A 21,800-nucleotide genomic window follows, 5' to 3' on the forward strand; every position below is an offset into this window, starting at 1 on the left:
CAAAGTCACAATCGAAGGCCAATAAGTGAAAGAACAAATGAGATTTTCCATGTCAGTGATGATTAGACTCAATGTCTGCACCGTTTTCCCATGGCGGAGACTTCCCTACCACCTGTATGGGACACATCTGTAGTCTCCCCTGTGCATGATGGTTCTGCAAAGTGACTGTGACCTTCTGAAGAATCCAGAAATCTCAACCTACCTTTATGTATGCATTTGGGTCAAGGAGCAGCTAACTGTTGGGGGTGTAGGGGGAGGATGGGGTGTTAGAAAAATATGCACCTTCCAGAGCCAGCTGAGAAATAGAGTTGAATTCGCTGCTATCCACTTTCTAGTCATTTCCATCATGGAAGAAAAACAGGGCAAGGGAATGCTCTAGAAAGAGTCATCTCAGATAACTGAGCCTTAGGAGAAGAGTGTCACGAGCTACAGTGGGACAGGTCCTATTTTCAGAGCAGTGACAGGTTCCAGGCAGTGACTGATTCCTGCACACAGCAGCCAGTGGACTTCAGGGACTCTGTCCCCTTATGCCTGGTTTTCTGCCTTTGACAAATGAAAGAAATGGAGTGTGACCATCTCGTCTCCCCGCCTGTGGATTCCGTCCTGGGCCATCACAACTGCAGGTTTGTGGCTTTCCCTCTGCCCGTCTCAAACCCAGGACTTGTCTTCACCCCAGAAACTAATCCCTCCACCGCCCCACAAAAGGAGGCTAAATGTTCATCACACTCGTGGGGCCTTAGTTTCCCTCACTGTTCTCAAATGAAGACTGAAAGCTCAGGCTAGCTTTATAGATGAGTGGCCCCAGGTGAGAGGGAGGCTGGAGTGGGGAGAGAGAGGGAGAGAAGGGGAGAGAGCACATAGGAGAGTGTATATTCTTGCATTTCATCAGTCTGTACCTGTATTCTGAACCTTCTGCAGTGCGGGTCGCATGTGAAAAGCTCATGGCAGCCTACTCAGAGGAAGGTTCTGGGGCAGACCCCTGTGGTGGGCCTGACTAGAGCAAGGAACACCCCTTCCCAGCCCCTTAGCTGTAGACTGAACATTGGTGTCTCCCATTGGGCAGCCTAAGAAAAGAGCAGCCTAAGAAGGGGAAGAGAGGGAAGGGGAAGGGAAGAGAAAGGAAGAGAGAGGAGGAGAGGAGAGGAGAGGAGAGGAGAGGAGAGGAGAGGAGAGGAGAGGAGAGGAGAGGAGAGGAGAGGAGAGGAGAGGAGAGGAGAGGAGAGGAGAGGAGAGGAGAGGAGAGGAGAGGAGAGGAGAGGAGAGGAGAGGAGAGGAGAGGAGAGGAGAGGAGAGGAGAGGAGAGGAGAGGAGAGGAGAGGAGAGGAGAGGAGAGGAGAGGAGAGGAGAGGAGAGGAGAGGAGAGGAGAGGAGAGGAGAGGAGAGGAGAGGAGAGGAGAGGAGAGGAGAGGAGAGGAGAGGAGAGGAGAGGAGAGGAGAGGAGAGGAGAGGAGAGGAGAGGAGAGGAGAGGAGAGGAGAGGAGAGGAAGAGGTGGGGAGGGGAGAGGAGAGGAGGAGGTGGGGAGGGGAGAGGAGAGGAGAGGAGAGGAGAGGAGAGGAAGAGGTGGGGAGGGGAGAGGAGAGGAGGAGGTGGGGAGGGGAGAGGAGGAGGTGGGGAGGGGAATCGGAGAGGGAAAATCCCAGCATCTGCTCTCCACACAGATTGACCTCAATGCCCTCTATCTTCTTCACTCTCATCCTAAAACCCAGACACCCTCACTTATTCCTTCCACCACCTAGAATCAACTCAAGTTACTCAGATTTTACCGCATCATCATCATCAACACAGATTTTATGCCTATGCTTTTTTGGGGAAAAAATGGGTTGCATCCATTGCAGGAAGCTTTTTTTAAAGTAATGCAGTTTTACTTAATAAGTATTTATTCCTAAGCCTTTTTGGGTGCATCTTTCAGCGGTATGAATACCCCTGAATATCCATTAAGAATGTGGGGACAGTTGTATGGTTGAAACATGCAGGGCAACAGCAGCCTCTTTGAGCTTGTGAGGTTCATATGCCTGCCCAGGCTGCAGATTTCTAGGCACCTGGTATGGGGGGGGGGGGGTCAAAAGGGGCCAAACACCACAGGACCAGAAACTCAGGGACCACTGGCTGAGGCAGCTCAGGCTCAGCCCACGATGAGGTTTGGTAGCAAATATTGCCAAGTAAAGAGCGGAGTTGGGGAAATAAATAAGAGCATCATAGCGATCCATCTGCACTTCTCCCCTGGCTCTGCTGACGAGAGACTGAGAAGGCAGGACCGCAGGAGGGGCTCTGGGTGCTCTGGACCCCGGCAGCCCTGGGGCCTTATTTGAAGAAGAGCTGGACCCTCATGCAAGGATTGCTGGGAAGGCTCTGCAGGCATTCTCACCGCTGAGAGCTTCGCCAAAGGTCTCCCTGGGGTGAGCACAGCGCTGTCGGGCAGCATCATTTCTTACTCCGAAGAAGGCAAGACTCTAAGTCCCATTTATTTTTTATTTATTTATTTATTTTTTTTATTAGTTTATTTTTGATTAGAGAGTCATCGTGAGGGTACAGTTACAGATCCATACATCTTTGTGCTCATGCTTCCCCCATACAAAGTTCGATAACCCATCCCTTCACCAGTGCCCATTCTCCACCACCCGTAAACCCAACATCCTTAACCCCCTCCCCAGTCCCGTCTCCCCCCACCCCACCCTGCCACTATGGCAGGGAATTCCCTTTTGTTCTCTCTCTCTGATTAGGTGTTGTGGTTTGCAATAAAGGTGTTGAGTGGCCATTGTGTTCAGTCTCTAGTCTGTATTCCGCCCGCCTCACCCTTCCCCCACATGACCTCCAACCATATTTTACTTGGTGGTCCCTTCCCTGAGTTACCCAGAATGAGAGACCAGCCTCCAAGCCATGGAAACAATCTCCTGGTACTTATTTCTACTATTCTTGGGCGTTAGTCTTATAGTCTATTATTCTATATTCCACAGATGAGTGCAATCTTTCTATGTCTGTCTCTCTCTTTCTGACTCATTTCACTTAGCATGATACTTTCCATGTTGATCCACTTATATGCAAACGTCATGACCTCATTTTTTCTAACAGCTGCATAGTATTCCATTGTATAGATGTATCAGAGCACTGTTTACAATAGCCAGAATCTGGAAAAAACCTGAGTGCTCTAAGTCCCATTTAATAGACAGAAGCACTGGGGTCGGGACAAGGCAGTCCTGTCGGAGTTAGCTGGAGAATAGCTGGAATTCCACTGACGCCCACCCTGCAAGGGAGACCTTGATTTCAGGGCATTATGGGTTCAGAGGCAGCTGATACGCAAGCAGGGTTGGGAAATAAGAGAGTCTGAAAGCAAATGGGCCCAAAGAGCGATGCATTGCCCAGCTGGAGGGAGGACAGGAGAGGGCACCTAAGCTGTCCTCGAGGGCCCTGGACCTCTCTCTACCTGGGAGAATGGAAGCCTGGTCTGAGTTCCCAATACCCCTTTTGGAAATCCTAGTCCCTACCCACTGGGGTGTGAACCAGGGAATTAAGCCCACAGTGCAATTAGGGCCGGAGCTCAGGGCTGCTCTTTGGGGTTCCTGACACTGCCAAGACATTTGCTGTGTTTCTTGGGCAGGGTTCAGGGTCCCAGCTGAAGTAACCGAGGATACAGTGGGCATTTTCTGTGGCCATCAGGGATCCATGAAAGAGATGATTCAACTAGATACCCAGCCAGGCGATCCACATCTGAAAATGGGAAAATATCAGGCTCGCTACTAGTTTACAATTGTGATTTTGTCTACATTCCTGTTCCAAATGCTTTTCTGTTCTCAGTTATATATCCTTTTGTAATCGTGATTTTTGCCTGCGTTCCTGTTCCAAATGCTTATTTCTTCCCAATTATCCTGACCCAAGAGTAAACTGCAAGGATGCAGCCTGCCTGACCTTGGATCCCACACTTGTTGACTGTTGGACCACTATGGTCCATCCAGCCCTATGATACTTCCTGTGTGAGTCATCAAGGAGCCTGATGATTCTTATGTGATGTCTTGGGAATACAGCATAAGAGCTGACACTGAATTCTGATTCTGCCACCTGTTAGCCATTTTGTGGGCCACTGTCTCTCTTTCTGATCCTTGGTCACGGTCATCTTGGTAATAAGGCTAACTTCCTGGAACTTCTGGCAGGAATCAGTAACTCCATGTTGGAGAGATTCTCCAAACAAATCAGCTGGGGCTTCCATGGAATGCCACACACCTTTGAATGCAGTTTCCTGTTTACCAAGAGAAACCCTGATTACAGGAGGCTTCCAATGGGTGGCGGACAACCTTAGCCTTAGTAATTTCTGCAAACAGTCCCAGATTCCCAATGATTTCTGCCCTTTCAGCCTTACAACGGCACATAAGTGTGATACATTTAGTAAAAATTGGAGCTATTGTTGTTGAAACATCTGCATCATCCAGCAACTAATTTTGCTCCGTGCCTCATTCTTCAGGCCCAGTGTGTGATCAGTTGAGGATGTGGGTGGCAAGAACCCACAGCCATTCTGATTTTCCCATTCGTCACAGTATTCTGTATGTGGTGTGAGCTAGTCAGCACACCGTTATGAACCTGGCTCTGCATTCATAGGGTAGTGGAAGGGGTGTGAGCACTTCCAGTGAGAGCTATCTCAATCTCTGTTGGTGGATTAGAGGCATTCAATGCAAGGTTTATTTAAGTTTAATTTCCACTCATGACAGGCTTATCTGGACCTAAACTTATTTAAATTGAGCCAGAGCTCTATCTGGGAAGATGCCGTATATCACCCCTAGGTTTTATGCTGGGTCAGAGATTGATGCAAGTCGAAGTGATATTTGTGGCCAATGATTTCCCCAAGGGGCAGGTGATAACAAAATGGACAGTTGAGAAACCAAGTCCCTAGCAAGAGAAAAGCCATGGTTATGTGACCAATGCTGTTACTCACACATTTTATTTCTCCAGGCAGTTGGGCCTTTCCAATGCTATCCTCCCCAGAGAGCACCAGAACGGCTGAATCGCTCATGGCTGGCAGCACAGTACAACCAGTTGCTTCCCAAATGATCAAAGGTTTGTGTCTTTCGGACAAGCCTGATATGTGTGAGGAGTAAATAACCTTATCCAGCTTCATGCCAGTGTGGCAATGCTCCTACAAGTGGCCTTTGGGGGTGGGGGCAGGGTGTCAAGTAACAGATCTTAATATTTGACGCTATAGTTTATCACAACTTCTCAAAGTACAGAGTGATAGGGGAAGGTAGACACAGAGAAAGCCTGTTGATATCTGTCACAAAAACCTACATACCTACATTTTCAGCAGATTGATTTCTGGGTTCAGGAGAGCCTGGCAAGCTCCCTGTGGCATATTCTTATGCCAGAAACAGTAATAATGATGGGTCTCATTCCCCTGACCCTGAAGAGCCTCTAATGTGGCACCATTGGGAAGGACAAGTAAAGAGAGGCTGCTAAAATCTCAGGGCTAGGACAAATGGAGACGTTACTGGGCCCACTCAAGCAAATCGATGATCAATGGGATGATAGTGATACAGTGATACAGTTTATCACATAGAAACCCAAAAGTCAGCATCCTCAAAACACTAGTCCTCAAGGACTGCATTGGATTCAAAGCAACTTGCTGTTTGGCCACCACTCCTATGACATAAGGCAGTGTTTCCCTATCAATGAACTGTCTAGAAATTCCAAATCATTGCCTCAAGGTGATGAGGGACCTTGGGGAGTTTCTGAAATAAATAATGTGAGGCTAATAGAGAGGGTGGGGCTGCTGAAGGAGGCACTGTGTGTGTGTGTGTGTGTGTGTGTGTAAGGGGGGATAATTAGTATAAAAATCAAGTCCAAAACCCATGATTCTCATTGTTGTCATCGTTATTCATAGTTGTAACAAAACAATATACTTTAAGCATTCTGAAATTTTTCCAAAAATATCCAGATTGCTTTTCTGAAATAATCTGGAAAAATCATGTATGGCTCGGTCTCAAATATTTATTTCTCAATGATTCAATGCCACAGCTCATCTCCAACTAGGCTTGCTCGCTTCCCTTATCCCAACTGAGCTCTTCTGCCCACAGTGGCTATGGGATGATTGTAGAGATCAGGCCTCTGTGTGGGCAGGAGCTGCAGTGAGGACAGGGGACAGTGGTGAGGACAGATCACTGAAGACTTCTTGGAAACTCTTCCATCTCTGGGCCAATCTGCCTCATGCCTTGAAGCAATTCAGTTAATCCCCTAGGCCTTGGCTCCTCATCTATGAACCACAGACACTGATCACAAATGCAGATGAAAGCCACAGTTTCTGCTATAAAACTAAGGCAATGACCATGAAGCATTATTTTCTTTTTGTAAAAATTTATTTATTTTTAATTAGTGAATCACCATGAGGGTACAGTTACAGATTTATACATTTTTGTGCTCATGTTTCCCCCATACAAAATTCGAGAACCCATCCCTTCACCAGTGCCCATTCTCCACCACCGGTACACCCAACATCCCTCCCACCCTCCCCAGTCCCGTCTCCCCACACCCCACCCTGCCACTGTGGCAGGGCATTTCCTTTTGTTCTCTCTCTCTCATTAGGTGTTGTGGTTCGCAATAGAGGTGTTGAGTGGCCACTGTGTTCAGTCTCTAGACCACATTCAGCCTGAATCACCCTTCCCCCGCATGACCTCCGACCGCATTATACTTGGTGATCCCTTCTCTGAGTTGCCCTCTCCCCAGAATGTGAGGCCAGCTTCCAAGCCATGGAGTCAACCTCCTGGTACTTATTTCTACTATTCTTCTATTCTTGGGTGTTAGTCTCCTACTCTGTTATTCTATATTCCACAGATGAGTGCAATCTTTCTATGTCTGTCTTTCTCTTTCTGACTCATTTCACTTAGCATGATACTTTCCATGCCGATCCACTTATACGCAAATTTCATGACCTCCTTTTTTCTAACAGCTGCATAGTATTCCATTGTATAGATGTACCAAAGTTTCTTCAACCAGTCATCTGTTCTAGGGCACTCGGGTTTTTTCCAGATTCTGGCTATTGTGAACAGTGCTGCAATGAACATATAAGTGCAGATGTCATTTCGACTATACTTTTTAGCTTCTCTGGGGTATATTCCCAGCAGTGGTATTGCTGGGTCAAATGGGAGCTCAATATCTAATTTTTTGAGAATCGTCTATATTGTTTTCCAAAAGGGCTGAACCAGTCGGCATTCCCACCAGCAGTGTAGAAGGGTCCCTTTCTCCCCACATCCTCTCCAACAGCGGTTGCTTTTGTTCTTTTGGATGTGTGCTAGTCTCTGTGGTGTGAGGTGGTATCTCATGGTTGTTTTGATCTGCATCTCCCTGATGATTAGTGATGTAGAGCACTTTTTCATGTGCCTTTGGCCATTTGTATCTCTTCCTTGGGAAAGTTTCTGTTCATTTCTTCACCCCATTTTCTGATGGGGTTGGATGTTTTCTTCTTGTAGAGTTCAACCAGTGCTTTATATACCATTGACATCAACCCCTTATCTGATGGGTATCGTGTAAATATCCTTTCCCATTCTGTGGATAGTCTTTGTATTCTGGTCACTGTATCTTTTGTGGTGCAGAAGCTTTTTAGTTTAATGTAGTCCCATCTGTTGATCTCTGTTTCTACTAGATTGCTTAGTTTCGTTTCATCTTTGAAGGTACCTTTATCTTCAATATCGTGGAGGGTTTTGCTGACCTTGTGTGAAGCATTATTTTCATCTGGAATCGTCCTTCGGGTTAGCCTCAGCTTGTCCCTGGGACACAGGGCACACGTGACCACCAGGAACCTAGGGTTGAACTGACTCAGAGTACCCTGAAAGACGTTGATTACAACAGGTGTCCTTCTCCCTTTTTCTGTTTAGTATCCAAATCCCTGGTGCGTCAGGTTGTCTGGGCAGTGATGAAGAACAGGGACCCTCTAAAAAGTCAGGTGCCCTAGATGAAATCTTGGCTCTGTCACTTCACCAGCAGTTTCTTTTCAGGAACGTGACATAATCTCCCTGGGCCTCCACTATTTCATTGGAAAATGGGATGAAAGCAGGCACCACCTTGGGGGATGGCGAGGGGTAAGTAGCTGCAATATGTACATCAAGCGCCAAGCACGGTGTCTTGTCTACAACCTGGTCCCTCTGAAAGCAGATGGCCCTCTCTGCAATTGGCAGGTAACTCCAGGCTCCACCCTGGCATGGAGAGGAGAGAGGGTGCATGTCCAGCATGTCCAGCACAGAAGTCAGAGTGACTCCATACTCAGCCTGGCTTCGAGAGGGGAATGGTCATGATTCCCTTTGGAATGGAGACACAGCTGGTCTAGTTCTTGTAATTATAAGGACTGTATTGTATTGTAATACTGGTTTTGGCTCTGGCTCTGTGGTCTGATTTCAAGAAAATCCTTTAACACATCTAGGACTCAGTTTCCTCATTTGAAAAAGGAAGGGGTGAAATGAATGGATTTTCAGGTCTCTTCCATCTTTGCCATTCTAAAACCATCTCCCCCTTTGGGCAGCTGGCCAAAGCAGGCCTTCTAACTTGGCTCTGGCCAGCTGTCATCAGAACCCTAGCCTAGGCTGGGATGATTAGAGACTTCTACTCCCCCTTTCTGGGTTATCTCCTAAAGGGGCACTTAGCTCACCAGTCACCTTTGATATTAATCCACCAGCTGCCACCACATCTGGTCACTCACTTCATAAGACTAAGTACCAAACCTGGCCCCTGCTTGCCCCCATCCACAACCAATATCCATTTCCATCTATCATGGGACCCCTGGACTGAAATCACTCATTCCCTTCCCACCAGCTTGTTCCCTGGAATGCATCTGAGAACCAATCGCCCAATTCAAGACATCTGTTTAGCTCACTTATAATCAAGCCGCAGCGTGGAAGGGTCACGTCTCCTTTAATCAATCAATTACATAAACACAGCCTTGGAAGACTGTCTCTGAAGACTGTGCATGAGTATGTCCACCCATGATGGTGGGGGGATGGCAGAGAAAGCTTCATTCTGCTTTCTCTTTTCTGGGACCATTGCAGCATTACAGATGTGAAGTGAGACCCTTATCCTCATCCCAGAGCAGCAAATAAAAAATAATGAAAACCCCAGACCTTCTGGAGTTAACTAGTATGCAGTCGCCTTATTTCAGCCGAGGATGTTCAGGAGTATGGAGCAATGTGCCCAGGGAGAACTGAGATCCTGTTAGGGTCTAGAGAAGCGAGAGGGGGAGAAAAAGAACCCAAGGAGTTCTTCCAGTTCAGTTTTTTTTTTTTTTTGCCTGTGATTTCAGTGAAGCCTTCAAGCAGAATGTGGAGACTCTAGATGGTTCCAAGGAAAGGTGAAAAATCTAAGAGGGTTTTCTATTGCTAAATATGACATCCACACAAATGGGATCAATCCTGAAGGCAGAGTGTTGGAGGAGGGCTCTGAGCAAAGTGAGCCTTGAAAATCAGAGAAAGTTGGGGCCACATAGATGGTTGAGGTTGAAGGTACTTTGTCTGACATTCTGCTGGCCCTGATTTGAATCCCCAGAAACAAATATGGTTGAACCCATCAGGAGTTATTCCTGTGTACCTCTGACCCCCCCAAAACAGAAAGAACCAGAGGAAGTTTATGGTCATGCAAGGTCTTCACCTAAAGGCATGAAACATGACCCCCTCTTGCTCTTCCATCTGTGGGTGAGCAACTCTTCGTTGAGATGAACATGGGGTTCTTTCCTGCAGTTGTTCTCAAACAAGGGCAAATACAGGGCTGTTCTGGCCTGACGCTGAGCCCCTCAGAGACAGACCGGTAAGGCCTCCTCTTCACTGACTCACTATAGGCTGACCTGGAGAGTTTTGGGACATGGAACAAGAGGACCAGAGACCCATGGAGTTGATAATTTGGGGTCTGTGTCTTAGAAGCTGGAAAGGATTTGGACCGATGGGAAAGGTTTAGTCACTTCAGGTAGGCAGGAATATAATATTCCTTCATAAAATAACTTAAAAAGTTGAAATAATAATAATAATTCCATGTACTTATAAGGAATTCTGAGGTTGGACTTTGCGACTTGAAATCTCAGCTTGGAGCATATTGTCATTCAAGGGACAAGTCTTCAGGTTCCAGAGGTCACCTCTAAAAACATAAAGCAGTGTTAGCCTACCATTTGACTCCTGGGTATAGGTACTGGTCTAGACAGTGCCAGATGAAAATCACTGAAGTAAAGAATTTTGGGGAAAAACCTTCTGGTATGTAGAGCCAGGCTACTGAAATGCAGTGCATAGGCCTCTCATAAAACCAGGTCTCATTTCTTCTCAAAAAGCATCACTTGGTTGGAGGGACAGTTGTGGATGGGAGCTGTGTATTGAAAGTAGATAAAGGACCAAATGGGATGGCCTCTCAATCTCTGTATTGCAAACCATAATGCCCAAAAGTAGAGGGAAAGTATGGGGGAAATTGTCTGCCATGGAGGCAGGGGGAGGAGTGGGATGGGGGGGGGGAATACTGGAGACATCATTGGTGGTGGAGAATGTGCTCTGGTGGAGGGATGGGTGTTTGATTATTGTATGACTGAAACTCAAACATGAAAGCTTTGTAACTCGGTCTCACAGTGATTCACTTAAAAAATTAAAATAATTAAACAAAGCATCACTGTGGCAGCTGGGGTCTGAGCACATAGAAATTGTCCTCAGGGTTAGGCCACACATTGGGGTTATCAATGAGCAGTCAAAGTTATTCCCATCCTTCAAATGATAAGCAGGAATAGAACCTATCTTGGAGAGAGGAAATAAACTCTACTTTCTCACCTGCCCCAGTTGGGAATAAATTCCATGAGTTAATGCCAACTTGTGCTTCTTCCACACCTTCCTTCTTGGCCTTGCAGACAGGCCAGAGTCTTCTGGTAGGGCTGTCAAGGGAGCCCTGACGGGCGGGTTGGGGTGGGCGTGAATAGAAGAGTCGTGTTCCTACACTTAGACTTTCAGAACATTGTATTTTTGGACATGGTCTCCTGGCAATCTTGAGGCAACTGGAACCACCTGGTCAAGGCTCATCAACACCATGTTGGCACTAATCCCACATATTGTGATCTGCAAGGTCACATGATCGTGCTGAGCCGCTGGAGAGCAGAGGGACAGAAATGATGGGAAGGGCACTGCAGTAATGAGTGATGAGGAGACGCTTACTGCTCAAGTAGCAAGAGAATATGAACCATCTCCCCCACCTTCTGATGCTGCTCTCTGTGTATATAGTGTGTGTGTGGGAGTGGGGCTCTCTATGTATATAGTGTGTGTGTGGGAGTGGGGAGAGTATACCTGTGGGTGTTAGATGTGGACTCTGCCCAGTAAGATGGCCTGGATTTGAACCTGAATCTCAGCTTTGCCACTAGCCCTGGGAAGATCATCAATCTCTCTAGGCCTCAGTTTCCTCATCTTAAGACATATGGTGTTACTTGCTTGGAGAACAACGGGCCCTACGTTGTTCTCTACGAACTACGAATCTGTGCTACGAATCTCTCACCTACAAAATTATTTTAGGAATTTCTTACCTACCAAATTATTTGAGTCGTTGTCTCAAATGGGCCTGTTGAAGTCTTGTTCAAGTTTAGTATCTGAGGGCTGGAGCAATAGCACAGCGGGTAGGGCTTTTACTTTGCACACGACCAACCCAGGTTTGATTCCCAGCATCCCATATGGTACCCTGAGCACCACCAGGAGTAATTCCTGAGTGCAGAGCCAGGAGTAACCCCTGAACATCACCAGTCTGTGACCTAAACAGAAAAAAAAAATGTTTAGCATCTGAGGTTACTCTGGACAAAACATTCAATGAAGATGACCTCTTTCAGTTTATCACTTTTTATCAGTCTTTTCCTGCATATGTTTTAAGCACATATATTTCTGGGTTGGTTAGAAATGGTATACAATTTCTCAGATGTTCCAAAGCTGTCAAAATAAAAATTCCTGAACTCACTCATGTCTGCTAAACATGCTTTTCTTTAGATTGGGAAGAGAAAAAATAAACTTGCCGTAGGTAGTTAAAGTCACAGATTTTGATTCTAAATCAAAGTATATTCTGCCCAGGAACTCTTTCCCCATTGAAGCACATCTTTTACAAAACCAATTAACATGAGAGGAATGAGAGGGCTCACGAAACACCCCTTTGCTGAAATGGAAGGCACTGAGAGTTGAACAGCTCTGGGCTGGAACTGAGAGATCAGCTAAGCTCCTATTTTGCCATTGGATTGTGCAGCAAAGAGCCATCTGCTGTCCTTACAGTGCTCTATCCATGGAGCACCAAGAACTGGGTTAAGTACTAGGAACTGTGAAGAGAACATATGTGGATGTCTTGACTTCAAAGTGCTTACAGTTCTCAACGTGTGGAGCCTCAACAACTAAAATAGAAGAGAAATCTCTCCCCTTCCAGCCACTCCATTACTCAAGCTGAAGTCTGATGAAAGGGCACTGTATTGTGCTCACCATAAAGCCAGAATCTCTCCTCCATTCCCCTCCAATCCTTTCTTCTCAAACATAAGCTTCACATGGAGGTTCAGGTATGTATTTGGGGTTGATGCAGCTTAGTTGTTAATGCAACTATTTCTCCAGCTTCCTCTCTGGTTCTCTGCACCTTTGTTCACAGAGGTTGATCTAGTCTTTAACATCACCTCTGGAATGCTCTTCTCACAGGTCTTGGTGATCCCTGGGGGAACAAGTCTAGACCAGCTGTCCTATCTCTGGAAATTCCCCATTTTGAGCCCTTTAAAAAAGTGTTCTCCTGTATTTCAGAAATTTTAAGCATGTCTCTGGTACTGCTCTCTTTATTGGGCAGATAATTTTCCTTTCTCAAGGAGCTCCTGGAAAATTTTCTATGTGTCTTCCTCACTGATATGACTTAAGCAGGCCTAAGTATACAACCGGTGTTCAAACAATGTTTATACCCATCCTCCATTCTCTGTGGCATCTCTCTCTTTCTCTCTCTTTCTCTCTCTCTCTCTCACACACAAACAGAATGGGGGGGTGGAAATGGAAAAATAAGATAAAGAAGTAACCCTTAAAATGGAGCTTGGGATCACCTTTTTAGGGATGAATTGAAGCCAGATTCGCAGTAAAGGCACATGGACAGGTGAGCAGAATCCCTGCGTGATCCTGATCCTTTCCACAAGGGTCAGTCTTGATCTTTCTGTCTCTATACCTCATCCATCACTCTCCCTCTTCCTTCTCTTCTCTTCTGGTGACAAGTGTTTTAAATGGGTCTCTTTTGACTTGCTTTTCTGGTCTTGGTGTCAGTTGGCCAATCATTCTCTTATTATCTTTTAATCTTACTTGTATCCTTTCTGTTTCTCCTTACTCAGTCTACCACTGACAGAGATAAATTGTTTGGGATTTACTGAGTAGCTCTATGTGTCTTGGTTTTAAAGGTAAGATCGAGTGAGCATTTTAAAACTAATCTTTCATCAACCATCTGAGCACACTGAATTTTGTTGCCCTTCTGAGGGCTGGGTTCCTTGGTTTGCCAGCAGGGCAGTGATGCTCTGTGAACAGAAGTCCCCTGCTCTTGGTCCTGGATGACGGAGCGTGACATTCCCCTCTGAGATTCTCTTTTCTGGTAAAGCATCCAGAGAGCTTGTAGATAACCCCCAGAGGCATGAGCTAGGGAAGACCTGGCTTCCCAGTTCAATGGAGCAAAGCTGTGAAGAGAACAGACAGTCAGGCCTAGACTGCCAGAGCATTGGAAGAAAGCTTTCAGCACTGACAATGGTCCACAAGGGACCTGGGGGTCACATTTCACCAATAATGAGCTCTTGGGAGTGGAGCAGCTGATCACATCAGCCACATTAAATATGCAGTTCCAGAAATGCGATCAAAGAGATTTCCTGCCAGAAATTGGAAGCAATCCTGGGGGAGACTCCAGGATCTTTCTGGTTTCCGTTCTTGATTCTCTCCTAAATTGCCCCCTCCTTTCTGTTAAAGAGATTTAATTTACTCAGTCTTTTCAATCAAAGAAATTGATACATTAACAGGCCCAGTGATGGCAGCGTGGCGACCGAGAAAGTAATTAAAAATCCTAATTTTTCTTTCTTTTCAAAAGCACCAGACCCTAAATTGGATGGGTCCCCACGGACTGCAAAGCAGACGCAGCTTTAATAGAACGTTTATTTAAAGTCCAGCAACAGCGCTATACCCTGATACTGGTAAGTCAGGAGGCTGAGGGCTTTATCAGTTTCCTAGGGCCGCTGTCGCAAAGTACTGCAGGCCTGGGCACTTAAACCAACAGAAGTTATCGCCTCATGGTTCTGGTGACTGGAATCCATCAGCCAGGCAGCATCCAGGTCATACTCTCCGTGATGGCTTGGAGGAAGAGGCAGTCCCACGCCTTTCTCCTTGACTCTGGGGGGAAGCTCACAATCCTCGGCATGCCTATATGCCTTCCTTTAATCTGTGCCTTCACCGTGACATGGCGTTTATCCTGTGTGAGTATTTCTCTTCTCTTCTGACAAAGACCCAAGTCCTATTAGAGGAGGGTTTGCCCTGATCCACGGTGGACTTATAGTACCTTGATCACATCTGCTAAGATCTGCTACTGATAAACAGGCTGCTAGGAGTTAGAACTTCAAGACATCATTGGGGAGACAATTCCCATGCCAGACACTGTCATCGAGAGAGGGGATGTGGCAATCAAAGACAAGATTATACATGGTGCCTGGGGAGGCATATGCTTAAGTCAAAGAGTAGATGAATGAAACGGCCCTCCGCATAGATTCTATTTTAGGACATTCAGAGAAGGTCCCACAACTCCCCCACTCTTGGCTGTCAAACTTGGTCATTCAATCCAAATGTAGGATTGTTCAGAAAATGAGTCTTCTCCCCGGAGTTGGGACTCTTCTCTCAATTCCCTTTCTCATGTGGTAATTCAGTTTGGAACCAGAAAATCTGCGTCAGTCTTTTCTAATTGCTCGCTCATTCCCAAGTGTAGGAAAATATTTAATAAAATTCCCTGGTCTTCAAGTCACATAATTCTCAATCTGGAGAATAAAAATTTTTGCCCATCACAACTTTATAGCAAAAGTAAGAAAGAAAAGGATACAAAAGAAAGAGGTCTGTATAGTATTAAACTTTTCTCCTAAATAAATAAAATTCTTCTTTGCTTTCTCCAGGGAAGAACCTTTGATTATAAGGGGTTTGTTCTGTTTTGTTTTCAAACCACACCTATCTATGCTCGGGGGGCTTAATCCTGGCTCTGTGCCCAGGAATCACTGGAAGGGCTCAGGAGACACATAGGAGGTGCCAAGGATAGAACCTGGATTGATGGCATGCAAGGCGAGTGCCCAACTTGCTGTCCTAGCTCTCTGGCCCGATTATTAGGTTTTAAACACTGATCTGACTCTTCCCACACTGAGTGAACCCATACAAACTCTACTTGGGCCACTTGCCCCAGTGGCTCTGGAATTCAAGGTAACCAAACCCCACTGTGGAGCTGCTTGAAGGAACCAAAAGTTCATCTGAAAGGGAAGGAAACCGTGACCCTTTAAGCCAAGGGTAGAAATAAGCCTCAAGGTGTCAGATGACAGAGAGGGAGGGGTGAGTCTTTGTGTATGCTTCCTCAAAGCCTCAGAGGGATGTGCTCCCAACCATGGAATTAGCATGCTCCTGTCATTCACGAAAAGAGGCCAGAAAGCTCTGGAATCTGATACCAAGTGCCCCTGAAGAGAATATATCTTACACAATATAAAAGGCCCCGAAGTAAATTGGAAGAAATATGGGAAGCCTTCACAAAGGTAGGTCAAACTTTTTCTTCAAGCAGATAATTACAGGCTGGGGGTGAGTAAATCTTATTAGCCTCTCTCCACTTCGCCTCTTCTCATAAAACACCCTTCAGAGGAGAGCCACCCTCAATTCAGGCAAGGATGCCTTTTCTGAGGGGGCTGGGCCTCTTGCTTGTCAGATCAGGCCAGGACCAGCTCTCCTTCCAGCCCCCAAACTCTCCCTAGATGGGAGGGAACCCAACACCCCCCTTCCCCCGAAGTGTCTACAGAAGACTCCCTGAGAACCAGTCACTTCTCACCCTCTGAGGAACTATTTCCCTTCGGGCGGCAATTTTCCAATCAAACTTCTCTGCCCAAGTTTGAGGCCTTAAAATTAATGAAGTTGTTAACATTTCTTAAAATGCCTTTCACAGTAGTTGAAAGGTAAGAATTTATCACCCATAAATCTGACAGCCTCTTCAGTTCCTGGAGACATGGGGGCTAAGGGTCCACGGACATTCTTAAGAGGATTCAGATCTGGGGCTGGAGTGATAGTACAGCGGGAGGGCGTTTGCCTTGCACACAGCCGACCAGGGTTCGATTCCCAGCATCCCAGATGGTCACCCGAGCACCGCCAGGAGTAATTCCTGAGTGCAGGAGTAACAGCTGAGCATCTCAGTATGACCAAAAAAGCAAAAAAAAAAAAAAAAAAAGAGGATTCAGATCTTAACCTTGACTCAGCCTTCCGTTTACTCTCTCACCTCGTGACTAAGCCCTCAACTTCTCTACTCCAGAGCATCCCACAGAGGTACCTACAGCATTATTTCTCTAACATGAGATTGGGGAGGGCAAGAGCGCAACTCACTCACCTTTGTATCACCTCCTGTATCTAATCCTAGACCAGACATATGGGTCAGATGGATGCTTTGGAGTCTCAGACAAATGAAGTAAAGATGAAAAGCTCCCGAAATCCTCACACCTTTCTACTGAGGAGCCAATTTTCATAGCTTTGCCTAAGAACCAACAGCAATTATGGTGCTAAAAGAGGGCAACCCCATGGAGCCTTCGTTCAGTGTCAAGTCAAAGGTCTGGATCCTCTCTTGCACCCAGAAAGAAAATCTTGAGGAGTAACATCACAAAGAGGGTATGAAAAGAATCTTGCAGCTCCACTTCTTTACCCCCCAAAAATAGGTCACATGGTCTCCCTTATTTATGAAGAAAAAATGCAGTCTGGAAATGGGAAGTGAACGTGTCAGGGCCAGGTGTGCGTTAGGAAGAAGCTTCTACAACTCTACTGTTTGTAGTTTCTTTTCCCTTCCCCACTGCATGTCTTTCTGAACTCCACAGAGAACGCAAAGCACAAAGCTAGCGTGTCCGGCAGGATAGAGACCTCCCTACTCCGGCACACTGCATTTCTAAAAGTTTATGTGGAGACAATGACTTTGAACAAATTAAAAATGTCACCCAAAGACCAGTTGTAGCAGAAGCCTGGCTCAAAAGCAGTAATGACACAAAGGAATTCAATTATTTATAGACACTTATCTTTATCAGAAGATGGCACTCAATGTCTGGTTTCAATGAAATCAAGAAGGGATACTTATCTGGGATCTCTTGACAACTGCTGATCTTTCTCTCCCTCTATGGGGGCTGAGGAGTTGCTAGGAATATGCCAGCAGTGGGGAAGCCTTAGGTAAAGGTTCTTGATGCATTTACTTTTGGAAGTTTGAAATTAAAGGTACCAATCATATGAGCCCAGGCTTAATGCACAGGGATGGACACTGTAGAGAATAGAAGATTTGGATTTAGTGTTTCTCTAAATTCCCAGGTCCAAAGGCAGAGAGACTGGGTAGCAGGAATCAGGAATGAAGCCCAAAAAGGAATCTATTTATTTATTTTTAATTTTTTATTAGTGAATCACTGTGATGTACAGACTTACAACCTCTCGTGCTTGCATTTCAGTCATACAATGTTCGAGTACCCATCCCTCCACCAGTTCCCATTTTCCACCACCAATGGTCCCAGCATTCCTCCCACCACCCCCACCCTGTCCCCTCCACCCCACCCTGCCTCTGTGGTAGTGTGGTAGGGCATTCCCTTTTGCTCTCTCTCTCTCTCTCTCTCTCTCTCTCTCTCTCTCTCTCTCCTTTTGGGTGTTGTTGTTTGCAATAGAGGTATTGAGCGGCTATCATGCTTGGTCAATAGTCTACTTTTAGCCCACATCTCCCATCCAGAGCGGGCCCTCCTAGCATTCTTTGCTTGGTGGTCCCTTCTCTATCTGAGGCTGGGTCCAGAGGAGAATTTAGAACCCAGTGCAGTGTGGGTTCATATATGTGCTACTGAATCAAGCCTGATGAGAGGAGCTATGTCCAGAGGTGCTCTCTGTTCATTATGCAGAAGGGCTTCCTCTCTGTGAGGGGATGCAAAGGGAAAGTAACAAGATTCTGTGGCCGCCCTGATGGGTTTTCCCTGGAGAAGTTCGGAGAAATGTTTACATGCAAATACATCACTGTAGCACTGTAGCACTGTTGCCTCAATTTGCTCGAGCGGGCACCAGTAATGTCTCCATTGTGAGACTTGTTGTTACTGTTTTTGGCATATTGAATATGCCACAGGTAGCTTGCCTGGCTCTGCCGTGTGAGCAGGATACTCTGGGTAGCTTGCCGGGCTCTCCAGGAGGGACGGAGGAATTGAACCCGGGTCGGCCTCGTGCAAGGTAAACACCCTACCTGCTGTGCTATCATTCTAGCCTGCAAATACATCAACACCCCCAAAACTTACTCTCTTCTCTGTGAAGACCCAAGGCATATGCGCTAGTAGGATGGACACAGAAAAAAAACCTCCTTCCCCAAGTACCACAATCTCCTGTAGCCCTGAGCACAGGGAAAGGCAGCCAAAGAGGTGGCCTTGGGGAGAAGTGAGCTTCAAGGAGGGATTCTGCTTCTGGACTTAGAGAATCTATTTAGTTGGATCTTAATAAACTTGGTTTTCCTCTCCGTAACAGTGAACACAGTCTGGCCTCTCAACCTCCAAGGTTGTGGCAAAGTCAAATGACCTGACACCAAATCTAAGAACATGTTTGGGATCTTTTAAGGAGCTACCCAAATGTAAGGGAGTCACTTGAGGGGTGCTAGAAGACCTGCAACCACCATCCGCACAATCCTCTGTCAAATGTTATTAGAATCACTCAGGAGTAAGAACCGTTTGTCTCAAAACACAGAGTCGAAATGCAAATACGTACTGCTGCTGCTGAGTGGTTGGAGAGTCTCACAAACTCCGTATTGTCTAATGGTTGGGGGAATGGTAGCAACAATGGCCCGAGCTTCCCAAGGATACACAAAATTCAGCTCTCCATAGAGAGACTGATTTGGGTGGTGCAAGTGGGGGTGGGGAGTGGGCTGGGTTGGGGGGAGAGGGCTGGGGTGGGGATGGATGGAAGGGGCACAGAAGAACTTCCTGTGTGTGCAGGAGGCAGAGTCCCCAGAGAGCCAGGAAACACATGCTGAAATCACAGCTTCCTTAACTATGAGATGGTAATTGTATTTCACAAAGCACTATTCCAAACACACTCACCGTATCGGCTGCGATGAGACAGGAAAGGGAAGGAATCTTTCATTATCCAGGTCAGATTCCACGTGAAAGCATCAGGAGGCAGCAAAGGTGTGCTGGTCGGAGACTCCAAGGAGCTGTGACCTGGACACAAAAGCAAAGATTGTTCTTAGGATCTTGGAGCTGCCTCTCACTCTGCTTATAAAAGAAAGTTCATCAATGGGAAGTTCATCATTGGAAAATGAGAGGGGAAGGAGGTCGGATGGACCTTCAAGAGCTCAGTGAACATTTGCAAACCAGGGGGCCAAGTCTAAGTCAGAGTCTTATAACCAAGACATGAAATCTGTAGGAGATGAGCTAGAAGTCCAGCTACCTCATGGTGAGTCATTCTATCCCATCTTTTCTGCATCTAAGAATTTGTGCAACTTTACAGAGTACTTCAATCCATCTCGTCCAGTAATGCCTCTACTCACCATTATGGACAGACTTCACATCATGTTGTTTGCTTGGGCTATTGCCTTATCAATGTAAGAATTGAAATTGCACTCAGAAGTTATTCGCTTTTAACAGTTATGTTATTTTCGAAGTGAGTGAGTGTGTGAGTAAGATGATGGGTTTCCCCATAACCAGAAGTTCAGGCAACCACAAAGATAAATAGTTCTGACTTTCATGAGAGAAAAGGGGCTAAAAAAAAAAGGAGGGGAGAAAAGCAGCATTATTTCTTGACTTAATAGTACCTCAAATGGGTTTTGTGCGGTGAAAGTAATTACTATATATCTACAAATCAAATGAACACATTTGAGGCTGCATGCTTTTACACGGTACCTCCCGGAAAATTTCTGCCTCAATCACTATTTGCTAATGTTTAATGTCAGGAAAAGCCTTTTTTGTTAAAAAGGAAGGGTTGGAGAATCTTTTTTTAGTACCTAGATGTGTAGCAAGACTCAGTGTGGGGAGAGGGGGAGACAGAGAATTTCTTCTGCAGCTTCCACAGGCCCAGCACCGTGCTGGGCTCTGAGCCCACCTCATCTCTCGTGACAGTTGCAGTGACTCAGAGATAAGCATTATCACCTCTCTGCACTGGTCCCAGCACGGAAGCACAGAGGGTTAAAGAATAGAACTGGGAACTGAGCCCAGGATGTCCTCATTTGCCTCAGAAGATCACACTCTCCCTTGCCTTAAAGCCCCCAGAATGACCTGGTGAAGGGGACGAGAAGAAAGACGAGAGACCAATAGCAGGAACTCTTTTCTAGATTCTTCCACAACACACTCAAGACTGATTCTCCCGTCTCCAAACCTTCTTTGTGTGCTCTCAGATAGTCCCTGCGCTGGGTTCTAGCGTAGCCTTTTGCTGTGCGAGCTGCTCATGGGTAAGTCTCACCACACACCCTGAAACTAGAACAGGAGACGTCCTTATTTCAGCCTTCCAAAGACTAGAGGTGAAAGGCGGGTAGCTATAGCAGCTGACCTACCTTCTCTGCTCCCCCGGTCACCTTTCTGCCTACTGGCCAGAAGGTAACTACTGTTTTCTACACTCAGGGGTCTAGGTCGTAGCATGAATATCAATTAGAGTTCTTACTCTCAAGGTTTCTGGAAGAAGTGAACGTCTATTCAAAGCCCTTAGCACAGTACCTGGTTCATACATGCAAATAGGTTGCCTGCATGTTTGCAAGGTTGTTGGAAGAAACGTCATCATGCATTTAAGGCTCTTAGCACTGTGCCTGGCTCATCCAAGCTAATACATTTTAGTAAGCTTTGATGTCTGATGAACCTAAACCTGTTTTGATGTCAGGGTAAAATAAAATGGGTTTACTTGATGGAATCAACTAGCATCGTTTCTTAGCCTCTTCACACATTTCCTCTGAGTTATTTTGGAGAAATGTTACCAGAAAGACATTATCTGGGCACCATCTAATTCTAGTCTGGACTTTTTCATCAGACACAGGAGGAAAATCTTAAAGAATTTTCTGGGGATCCGGGAGCCAGCATTCCCACCTTCAGTCTTCATGCTGAAGTACACAGAGTTACTGGCCTTGCCCGTAACCAGCATGCACTTGGGGTTGAAGGTATGAATTCAGAACCAAAGGTAGGGTGGACCTTGGGTCATGTGGGAGGGGGCAAAGAAAAGCAGAGAAGAAGGCAAGAGCCAGAGTTCCAGGTGGCCAGTGTTCAGTGAGGGCCACCAGTACAGCCCAGACCCTGCCGCTCAGCTCCCAGGAGAGAAAAGCAGGTATGCAAGCAGGGCCCAGGGCACTGTGACTGCTCCCGTGTCCCCCCAGGATGCCCAAGCTTCTCTGCCCACCTGCAGGGTGTCTGGGCAGTGAAGCTCCCAGCCCCCACCGTAGTCAATCATTCTTAGGCCCACACCAACAAATCCTTTGTCTCTTTCTTGACAGCTGCCCTGAGCATCTGATTGTGATGGTGGAGGAGGAGGGTCCTAGAGAGGGGGAAGACACCACTGAGCTGAGACATCTCCTGGAAGTTCCTAGTCAGAGGCCTCCAGATGGCTCCATCTCCCTTCGACGACCTCCCCACTCTCCTGCTCTCTCCAGCTCCACTGCA

The 21,800-nt window shown here is 46.4% G+C and overlaps 1 protein-coding gene across 1 annotated transcript in view; it reads right to left on the minus strand.

Moving 5' to 3' along the window:
- Positions 1-21,800, minus strand: part of ALK (ALK receptor tyrosine kinase) — a 701,082-nt gene that overhangs the window by 479,997 nt on the left and 199,285 nt on the right. Inside the window, exon 2 of the mRNA XM_055121497.1 lies at positions 19,263-19,382. Coding sequence (XP_054977472.1) covers positions 19,263-19,382 — 120 coding nt within the window. The remainder of the gene's footprint in view (positions 1-19,262; positions 19,383-21,800) is intronic.

Source organism: Sorex araneus, chromosome X, assembly GCF_027595985.1.
Source record: "Sorex araneus isolate mSorAra2 chromosome X, mSorAra2.pri, whole genome shotgun sequence".
Classification (NCBI taxonomy): Eukaryota; Metazoa; Chordata; class Mammalia; order Eulipotyphla; family Soricidae; genus Sorex; species Sorex araneus.